The sequence below is a fragment of the Larimichthys crocea genome, chromosome VIII, assembly GCF_000972845.2.
Source record: "Larimichthys crocea isolate SSNF chromosome VIII, L_crocea_2.0, whole genome shotgun sequence".
Lineage (NCBI taxonomy): Eukaryota > Metazoa > Chordata > Actinopteri > Sciaenidae > Larimichthys > Larimichthys crocea.
Window position 1 is genome coordinate 26,092,852 of NC_040018.1, and position 11,049 is coordinate 26,103,900.

At 39.8% G+C, this 11,049-nt stretch overlaps 1 protein-coding gene across 1 annotated transcript; it reads right to left on the reverse strand.

Annotated features, from left to right (window-relative positions):
* Nucleotides 1-1,639: 1,639 nt before the first annotated feature.
* On the reverse strand, nucleotides 1,640-10,767 carry cul4a (cullin 4A). Its single transcript, XM_010732153.3, has 20 exons — nucleotides 10,049-10,767; nucleotides 8,477-8,592; nucleotides 8,074-8,177; nucleotides 7,160-7,229; nucleotides 6,996-7,069; nucleotides 6,702-6,864; nucleotides 6,510-6,599; nucleotides 6,322-6,404; nucleotides 5,622-5,689; nucleotides 5,252-5,370; nucleotides 4,953-5,145; nucleotides 4,732-4,836; nucleotides 4,394-4,504; nucleotides 3,956-4,041; nucleotides 3,725-3,832; nucleotides 3,368-3,481; nucleotides 3,175-3,280; nucleotides 2,910-3,082; nucleotides 2,666-2,818; nucleotides 1,640-2,582 (listed from the first exon to the last, which is right to left on the reverse strand). The coding sequence occupies exons 1-20, from the start codon at nucleotides 10,209-10,211 to the stop codon at nucleotides 2,487-2,489; spliced, it is 2,295 nt and encodes a 764-aa protein (XP_010730455.1). The 5' UTR covers nucleotides 10,212-10,767; the 3' UTR covers nucleotides 1,640-2,486.
* Between the last annotated feature and the right edge of the window lie 282 nt (nucleotides 10,768-11,049).

The window sequence follows — 11,049 nt, forward strand, 5'->3', positions numbered from 1 at the left end:
CTCAAATGCAATGACAAAAGAGGAACCAACCCAAATGCAATGTATATATATATTTTGTAGAAATAGTGACCCAAGAATGGGTGAATTTAGGAACGTGCACTTTAACGCAACATTCCTGATTCTTCATGTCAATTAAGATGCAATACAAAAATGTATGATCTCTGAGCACACAGCATGTCATCTGGCTTTATGGTAAAGTAAGCATGTGAGACGACACACACACACACACACACACACACACACACACACACACACACACACACACACACTCGCACTGTTGCAGGCTGCAAAGCAAAGTTCAAGCATTGTGGGTAGTCAGCTGACACCCACGTCAATTCACGAGGGTGTGCAAAACACTAGAAGGAACGCAGAGGCTGCTTTAATGCTGCTGTCCAAGACTTATCATGACACTGCTACATTCCCCCTGCATAGTTCAAGCACGCCTTTTAACAAATTTTCTTGCCTTAAAATGAGACTATAAAGTCAGACAGCTACCTGCTGATGACATGCTGGTTTTTAAAATCTATGTTTTAATTATACTGAAGCTGTACATTCCCCTGCTGTGATAGTGGAAGTATCAGCACACTCTTTCGGTTTCTCTTCAGTTGCATCTTCCAGTAACTTGAGATAATTAAAGCTTGAATGGCTATATCCATCTCTCATACTATACATGACACTCTATTAAGAAACGTCGCTGCATTTCCATCTCCTCACATCACCCTCGCCTACCTAATGTAAAGGAGAAACAACACTTGGAAGGCTCTGTCTAGAGTCTGTTCAGGATACTATAGAGGCATGACAAAGAAATTAAAATATTCTCATTGTCAGGTGATTATATATGCATGAAAACAGAGTTGTGAATATTATATCCCATGTCTGCCTTATTCTGAAAACAGAGGCCCCCCCAATTTTACACACCGGACCTTTAATTATTGAGTTTGTTTCATCTTTCTCCTAAAGTTCATGCCTTTGTGTGAATGCAGAATTACACCAGATGACACTGTCCTAAGCCATGCTGCTTAAGTGTAACATGTTCCTCTGTGTCTCTAAAAAGTCAGGAATACTATCAAGAGTCGGTTACAAAAAGATAAATCTACATTTTTTTGTGTTTGGTGTTGTATTTTACTGGATGATTCCTGGGCTCTTACCATGTACATACTCAGCCTTTAAATGTTTCACGCTTAAGAACAAGAAATCCTGTTGCCCACTACAGTGGACATGTTGTAAAATTTAAATCAAATTAAGTTTGTTTTTTTTAACCACCCCAACTTGTTTTGTTTTTTTATGTCAAAAACCTATATCTGAAAATAGCTGAGTGGCTTTAAAGACCTCATATTAAAAGTGCATGTAAAGAGAACAGGCAGCAAGCCACTTCCTTATTGTGGTTGAGTGATACAAGCAGCAAAAGGTTGACAGATTTTCTCATCTAAGTTCAAGTTTTGATGCTTTAAGCTGCATACAAAGCAGACTGACCTTATTCTATTGCCTTTTTGTTTCTGAAGACTCATTTGATTAAATCAGATCAGACCAAAGAAGCTGCACCCTGTCGACGTGCAAAACTATGTAGCAAGATGAAGCCGACAGAGGCAACAACGCAGACGTGTTCAAATCCAAAAAAAACAAAACTACCACTAGCAGGTTATCTACAAATCATTCATTGAATCATTAAATATCCATTTATTCAGGTTCACTTTTCTCACTCTTACATAGAATACAATCTGATCTACAAAAACATCAGCACATGACATTGGACATTTTGGTCAAAACATATAAGGTACCCAAAAAGAAATACCCAAGTGGCTTGCCTGCATGTCATTTTAGCTTCTGTGTTACAAGCAATGAACCCTCCCATATAAGATCCAACCCCTCTGCACCCCAATCCGTTCTTCTCAAGTCTCTTTCTTAAGTCTCTTCTTGTCCTCAATAGCTGTTTGTCTGCCAAAATCAAGCAACCAACCAATCTGGTTTACACTCAGCAGTTTATGCAGCCATTCATAAGGAAAAAGCCTTGAACAAAAAAAAAAGAAGTAAAACAAAACTCAAGACAAACCAACTATAGTAGAAAATAAGTGATTTTAGAACGATGTGATGGAGGAAAAAAAAAAGATCCCACTCCAGACGAGGAAAAAACGAGGAGGAAAAAAAACCCAAAACAAAAATCAGAGGAAAGTGCTAAGTTATTTTCAGTTGAGTTTTGCATTAGCAGATTTATAAACCAACCATGAGCAACCCATTTCACTCCTGCAGCCCCAGCCCACTAAAGATGACGCGGAGTGGGAACAGTTCAGCCAAGTTTCTCTCGTCTCTCTGGAGCTCTGTGTGTGATCTGGATACTGCGTCCAGGATCGTGGATGGAGGGAAAGATGGCCACCAGAGGAGAGTCGTGCAGCTGTAGGGCCGTAATGCTGTTTTTGTTTTTTGTGTGGGGGGGACCAGCTGTACGCTTGCTGTGAGGAAAGCATGGCAGCAACAGTGGTTTCCCCATTTCAGGCAACATAGTGGTACTGATTAGGAGTCTCCTTGTCACGCTCCATGTAGTCTCTGTCTATAAGCGACTCGATCCGCTTCTTCAGATCCCCCGGCTGTGGAGAGAAAAGTAAAATCAGATGCTGATGAGCTTTGTGCGCATACGTGTTGGAATAACGAGAAATTTCAGATACGTCACCTTGACGGGGAACTTTAGCTGGTTGTAGAGCTCTGATACGAGCAGGTTGTGACTGAGGGTCTTCCTCATCTTCATGATGCGCACCACAGCAGCATCAATCTGATACTGCCTGTCTTGGAACACACGCTCCGTGGTGCTGACCTGCTCCTCCACCTGTAAGGCAGATGTGTTGTATTGAGGAGGAGGAGGACTGTGATAAAGTGGAAGAAGATGAAAAAAAAAAGAAATGTGCTAGACTTTTTACCGTTTCCTTCATTTGGATCTGGTTGATCTTGATGCGGAAGAGTTTGTGTTTGAAATCATTGTTGAAATTGAAACGGTCTCCATCCTCCACGTCTTTCCCACGAGGGTTCTTATTGAGGACGCGTGCTTTCCCACAGGCCAGGGACTGCAGCGTACGCTTGAGCTCTCCTTCCTCTGTGCAGGACGAGAGAAAATTGATAATGCGATACAGCAGGTGCCTCTGCCACAACACAACAGTCATAGTACATATTTAAAAGATGTGTAACCTATGCCAGTGGCAGTGCGAATCTCCTCCATGCTGAATTCCTCTCCCTCATTGAACATCAGTAGCACCAGTGTCTGGAACAAGGAGACCTGCAGCTCTTTCTTACCCTGCAGGATAAAAGAGTCATTGTAAGTGCAGTTCAGACAATTTCCTCTCTCATCTCTATGCTCTGTTAGGATGGACCACGCCCATACCTCTTTAAACTCTGCCTTTAGTACAGAGTGGCCCAGCGTGGGCTGCCACTGCAGCTTCCTCCCACTGTGCTTCCCCAGGTAGAACAGCTTGAACACTTCCTGGAGTTTTACCATCTACCAAAAACATAAAGAGACAAAATATTTTGTCCCAAGATTGTCCTGAACACAGTCAGTTAAGGATTAGTTGATGACCCAGCCAAGTTTGGAGACTATCAGTGAGACGGCACATTTAGTAATATAGAGTGAACACAGGTATTTGGTCTGAACAAATATGGTTTAAAATAAAGTAAATGTTTGGGCTTTCAGGTTTATGAAAGCGTCAAAGTATAGTGTGCACACAAACATAGAAATGCTTACCTCTGGGGGCAAGTGGACCTCCATGGGTGTGTATGAAGGCCAGTAACCCATGGTGAGGATGTTGACAGTAAGTTCTATGTTGCTCGGTTCACTCTGGTTCTGTATATACTGAGTAGAAATATCATAACGTTTAAAAAAAAATCTTTTTTAGAGTTGAATGAACTAAACTGAACAGTGTGGTGGAATGCACACACATACTGCTCAAAATGATTGAAGTGTTTCTGTGCATACCTGTTTGAACTGGATCATTATGTCTTTGGACAGCTCCATGTCCTTGAACATCCCCTCTAGCTTACTGGTAAATGCAGCTCCGCATTCTGGAGGAAGTCAAAACCACAACGTATCACAACTGACTCATTCCTCACACCATCACATTTACACCCATGACTGAGTGTTAGATTGACTTTTTACTTTAGTACTTCATCTGCTATAATACTGGGTAGATGCAAAGATTTTCTCTAAACTGTGCTGTGAATGGAAGGATAAAGGAGAAACTTCAAGTCTATAGCTGAAGTGTATTTAAAGCATTGCACTGTCCAAATAACACATAACATAAAGCAAATTCTAAATCCCTTTGTTTAAAAGCACTATTTAAGTGGCACATATCGATAAACCAGATTAGGATTCTTGTTAATTCAGTATATATTGGACTCATAACACTGGACTCACCGTGTTTGAGCTTGGAGAGCATAGACTTTTCAGCATCAACAGAAGCACTCTTGCCAACCAGCAGACGCTTGGCCAAGTCCTTCTTGTAAAAAGCTTCAAACACATCTTTTCCTGAGGTGGGGGGTGCAGAAACACAGAGATCAAAAGGTCTCATCAGACTGTAATAAGCTAAGCTTCAGAGCGGTCACTAACACTATCTGACTCAGAAAGCAATCATAATTATACCCTTTTTATCTGATTCCAAGAAGGCCTTGGCATATTAGGATATATAAATAAAACTTGACTTGACATACTGTAAGCATTCACCACACAGACGAACAGAAAGAAGTATAACTGACCATGTATGAAACGGAAGATTATCATTATCTTGTCCAGGATCCTCTCCAGCTCCTCCTCTGTAGCCTCCTTGTTCCCTGCTCTTAACTTTGAATCCACATATTTAGCTGGATGGGAAGCGATCAACAAGAAAGCTGTTAGCGAGTGCTGGGACAAATAAAAACCACCAATAAAACGTGCTTTGTTACATTTGTGTTGTGGCATCTTTGTTTGTCTGACTCACCGATAAGTTCAGCAGGTTTGTTGGGCCTCTTGTTTATAAAGGTCTCAAAGGCTTCCTTCATGGCGTTGATGAATCCCTCGTTCCGTGTAAAACAGCTCTGTGCCACGTTGTCCATCTTGTCCTTGAAGTCCAGCAGGTCTTGTACCATGTCCTTGTCTTTCTCTGGAGTACATACAATCTCTCCACCGAAGGACTGAAACCAGAGAAAGTTTCAGCAATGTGAAAACTTGCATTTCTCATGGACATGTTTTCTTAATGGTAACACCTTGTGTTGTATGTTGGCTGAGCCGTGCGTATACCTTTATGTAATCTCTCCAGAACTGAAGCAGTGTAGGAAGTCCTCCCTTCACCTTGTTGAAGAGCTGATAGAGGAGGGTCAGCTCAGTCACACGGTTCTCATCCAGCAGGGTGCTCAGACCTGCCAAAAAAGATTACACATTTATTTATTTATTTATATATAAAAGTCACAAAGAAATTAAGATTCAAAGCAGTGAACAATACAGCACATGATTTATTAAGGAAGTGGCACGCCTTACAATGTGATACAGCCTCAAGATTTCAATAATCCGCTGGCACAGTTCAAACATTTTATTAACTAAGCTTCACAAAAGTCATCTATATTGCCACATACAAGATAATGACTCATTGGAGTCTTTCATGCAGACTTACCCTTTTGTAGCATTGCAGTCATATGTTCTCCTAAAAGTTGTTTCTCAACACAGCTAACAAGTGGTTTCCTGTGGGAAAAAAATGAGGACAAAACAAGAGAAATTGTGTCCAAAAGCTGAAACGGATGCACATTTATATAATATATAAAATCCTTTAAAGAAAATGCCTTGAGTCTGACCTCCTGACCTTCACAACTATTTCCAGTTAAAGGTTAAACTACTAGAAAGAAACTCTAGTGTTAAATGAAGTCTGATGGTGTGGCTTTGCATGTTAACCTTTGCATAGTGTTGATTTTTACACTAGTAGACCAACATTTTTTAAATGTAAAAATCAGCTGTGAAGAGAGCTACAAGTATGTGTGAGAGTACAAAACAAAGAGAATCACATATTAAGACATCCAGATGAAGATGTTGAGCAAGCTTAACGTGAAAATATTTTAAATACAGATAAGAAAAACACGCTGGATACACTTTAGTGCTAGTCCTTTTGTACTGCAGATGTAAGTAGTCAGTTGAAACTATGATGACATGGCACCTCATGGTATTGAAAACAGGTGCACCCTGCTCTAATGGTTGTTAATTAATGGTTATTTATGTTTATTTTCTTTCGTGAAAGTTGGTAATATCTTCTTTAAGATATCAATTATGGAATAATGTGTTTATATTTGTAACAGTGATATGAAAATGTAAAAGAAAATTACTGAGTGCTCTGGTCGAGGTAGCTCATGATGCGATCATTCTCCTCCTCCAGTCGACGAGCCACGTGATGCAGGTACTCGGGCACCTGGATGCAAACAAACACACATGTTCACATGCTTGGCATTTTGTGTGTATCAGGTGACTGAGGAACTGTGATCACATGACACAGTCGCTTATTAGCCTCACTCACATCTCTCTCCTGCATCAGCCGCTGTCCCTCTGCTGCATACAGGCGATTGGTCTCAATCAAAAATCTCTCCTCAAAGGAATCTTTGTAAACCTGAACAAGAAAGGTTAAGAGAGGTAAAGAGAGGAGGTAAAAATCACTGACATGCATTCAGTCTATGTACTGATTTGTTATGGTAAGCAGTCATTCAAATACCTGTAGGTCTGACAGCATGCCCAGCAGACTTCTGAGCAGGCTGCGGTCTATCGTCTCTCCATTGCGCTCAAGTTCTATCTGCTCCAAAATGCCATCTACTGTACGCTTCTGAACTGCACTGTCACTCACAATGTGGGTACGAAACAGTTCCAGCCCAGTGTCCCTGCAACGTATACACAACATCAGCCTCCGGTGTGTGTGTGTGTGTGTGTGTGTGTGTGTGTGTGTGTGTGTAGGTGTGTATGTAGGTGCACCATAGCAAGCAGAATAATTCAAATAAAACTGTCATTTTACCAGATGGAGGGGAGTAGGGAGTTCTGAAGTACATATGTGCGATCCAGAAAGAGAAAGATACTTCGGATCATTATCTATAAAAGAGAACAACTAAATTAGTGAACATGAGATTTACATGTTTCCGTTAGCAGGACGTTAACATTTCTGTCAAGCATCAGACTTACAGTTTGTCTGCAGTGGTCCTGCCAGCAGCGATTCATTCGCTTCAGGAAGGAAAGGTTGTCCAAAGACTCTGTGAGCTCCATGTTAAGGACCACATAAATATCTTCCAGTCACTCATTAAAACCAACATTTTGAATGACCCAACCACTTCTGTGGATCGTGTCGCTACGCAGCATGTATAAACACAGTGGGTTCGCTTGTTGGCTTTTATTCCTCTCTGTCCTGACCATGCTGACGTTGTTATTATAAAAGAAAAAATATATTTCAACCAAACAAAGTAAGTCCAGCCTGAAAACAAAGTGTAAAAACAGCTAAAATAAATAAAGATATAACAGATAAAGCTAAATAGAGCAACTAGAGGCCATTAAATATGGTTCAATAAATGAAAAGATCCTAGAATTAGATTGGCTTTAATCTGAAAATTGTTTAAATTCAGATTTTAAAATCAGCAACTTGCTTTTTTATCAAGCTGCTGTTATATCTCAAGTATCTTTACACCATCTGTCAGCTGCAGACACCACTTGTTTAAGCCCTGTTGTGTATGGTTTGTAACTCTTAAGGTTAACTGCCTAACTTGGTATATGTTGACCCCTTGTGCGAAAACACTGCAACAACAGCAGAACGCAGAGAAAACACAAACAGCTTCCATTAGCTGAGTCTGAAGCTGCCAGTGAGGATGAACATACCAGCAGCGTGTCGTTTGTGTGTTCAGCAGCAGGCTGAGAACAAGCCAAGTGCAAGTTTGGCTTAGAGTAAATCACTTTAGTTTAGTTTGTGTAAAGACAGAAGTCCTACAAATCATGGAAAGTCTCATCCTGAGTCAAAATGTAAGAACATTTAAAAACATGAATCATATTTGTAGGAGATGTTTCAACAGGCTCGATATGTGACTGTGCACAAGAAAAAAAAAGGATATTCTCTAAACTGGTGAATCTGGGCCTGCACATGATCTTCACAGACCTGCCGTAGCTGCTTGTACAACGTCGGGGAGACTTTATACGAGCAGAGGTTCTCTACCGCCTTCAAGAAACACAGAGAGAGAGAGAACGAGAGACAGAGACAAGGAAGGGAAACAAGAGCACGAGAGATCGTTTTACAATTACGTTCAATGACGTCCAACAGAGGGAACACTTGGAACATGATTTCTTAATATTTAGTCATTTATTTAGCGGCTTCCATTTCGTTCTTGTCACAAATCAGTGACTTTTTTAAATTTTTTTTAGTCATGTTGTTTTGTCTTGATACATTTCTACAGTTAAACACACTTCCTGGGAGAAACAACAACAAACTGCAAGCGTTTTAACAGACGGACAGCAAACCTGATAGAGCTCCTCCAGATTGTACTTGATCGAGGTGCTGTTCTGGATGGCACCCACCGCATCCCGTAGCTTCAGCCACGTGTCCTCGGTGTAATTCTCGGCTAGTTTTGGCCTGTCTGTTAGGAAAAAGCCAGTGACAATGTTAATTTGGAGCTCACACAGATTGGGAACTGCCAAACAAACTAAGCTACGAACATGCTGATGACAGTATTAGCATTTGGAGTGAAGATATCTCCACGTGTTTGACACAAACATGATGAGGTGCACGTTTGGTAACCATCTTTCTCAAAGGCCTCTGCCAAATGTTTAAAGTAAAAACGATATTTCTTATTCCACAGCAACATCTGCAAGAGGCAGTATTGTGTATATTTAAGCTATTAATGCAAATTGACAAGAAAGTAGTATCAGTTTTGATGGTCATTATTGGAATAACCGACAATGAACTAAGGAGCACCTCAAACACGACGCACTTTGGACCTACAGGCAAAAAAGTAAATACACATTTTTCATGGAATAAGGTGCAGAAAGCAGTTTTGGTTACATAAGTCTGAAATATTTAAATTTGTGCTTTCTTTAAATATCAAATAAGTGGAGAATTTATTCATTTATTTACTTAAGATTTACTGTTTTTGTAGCCAATAAAATATGCTTTATTCTCACTCTTAAAATATCATTATCATATTAACGCAAAGATAGTTTGTGTAACAAGTTTAATTCTCACATATTAATCATACAGGTACAATCATAACAAATGTGAATATCACCGCCTTTATGAAAAGTGACTGTTTTAACCAATGACTCCAGCTCTAACGTCTATTATTTTGACTGATTACTAAACTAATTATGTTGTTATGTTTTTACTGGTTTATTGCTTTTTCACTTATTGTCACTGTGGTTTGTTTTACTGTAAAGCACTTTGTAAAGGTGTTATATAAATAAAGTTTATCATCATTATAAAATAATAACAACAAAGTGATCATGTATATTATTAATCAAACCAAAACCCCCAAAAATGGGTATAGTAAGCAACTTTTTGCAACTAATGCAGCGTCAAGTATCTGATTATTTATTTCATGAACCTGCGGAGTGAATAATAAAAACATCCACAAGATTACCTGCAAATGCACTCATTGATTAACTGTGTCAGCACACATGCAGTGTCTTACACCTTTATTTAGTCTAAATAAAAGGTATAGGTTATTTTCTACAGTATTTATGACTATCCATTATGCTATGCAATTGCTTAGTTTGTCTTTAACTTGTTTTATTTTTTTATTTTCTTCCTTCCTTCTAATGTATTTGTATTTATGTAAATTGACTTATGACTTATGAAGTGTGTGTGCAATCCTCTGATGGGACAACCAGAAGTAGTAGTGAGTTTACACTGCCCATAAAAAAAATAAAATAACTGTGAGATTACTATTATTTAAACCTGGACATGCTCTAATCAGAGACTGAAGTTTGCTGTCCAACAAGCCAGAGACAGACAACTTTTTGTACAGTTATGCCCATTAAAAAAAAGTGACATCCTCTTGTTGGTGCTCAGACAAATCAATCGATCAGTGACTATACCTTTGAAATTTTTGATGACTAATTTCTTTGAAGCTCCAGTTTTGCTTGAGGCCACAGCAGCCGAGGAGGTGGAGGAGGTCCTGGCCATCCCGTTGGTGTTGTGCTCCGTTATGGCAGAGAAGCTGGCTCTGTCTCTCTTGTCCTGTCGGGTGTCCTCTGCCATTATCAGATTAGCGCTTTGGGCTTAACGCTGTATGGTTCAAGTGTTTTTTTTTTTGTTTTGTTGCTAAGTTAGTGTTGGGACTGTTTTAGTTCTTGTCACACAACAACAGCACAGCCTCTTTGTTGTTGAACCCGCAGTCTTTGGTGGACAGCGCAGACGGTCGCGGTGTGTTTCAAACACATTTACAGGAGGAACACTTGTCTTAGCGTTGAGTTAATCAGTCAGAAAACATAACTACGGCCAGCTAAGTAAACACACAGCGAGCTAACAGCATGAGATGTGAAACTGTAGCACACTTTAGCTTCAGCTGCAGCGCCACGGGCTAGTCCATGGCACGCGTGACTAAGCCTACTCACTGCTTTCAACAAGTTCAGTCATTGTATCAGGCGACAGCACACGAGCAGGTAAGAGAGACATAGTTAGCGGTGAAATAACTGAGCCATGTCACTGCTGCCTTTCTTTACCCAGCGCAGCTAGGCTAGCACAACAAAATGGCTTTTCTCAGGCAGTTCACTTGGACAGGTGCATCTTGGGTGAAAAGCGGCGTTGTGTTCAAGGACGGCTCGGACTTTTTGTTGTTGTTGTTGTTGTTGTTTTGAATATGATGTTCATATTTCTAAGAGCAAACTTAAGACTTATCTTACTTGAACGATTCATTTATATACATTTTATTTTTATGTATTTTACTTTGTTACGATTTTTTCACTTCTAGTTATTTGGTTAGTATTTATTTGTCAATTTATGTGTGTGTGTGTGTGTGTGTGTGTGTGTGTGTGCACTTTACTTTACTTTTATTTTATTTTATCTATTTATTTTACTATTTTACCATTATGAATTT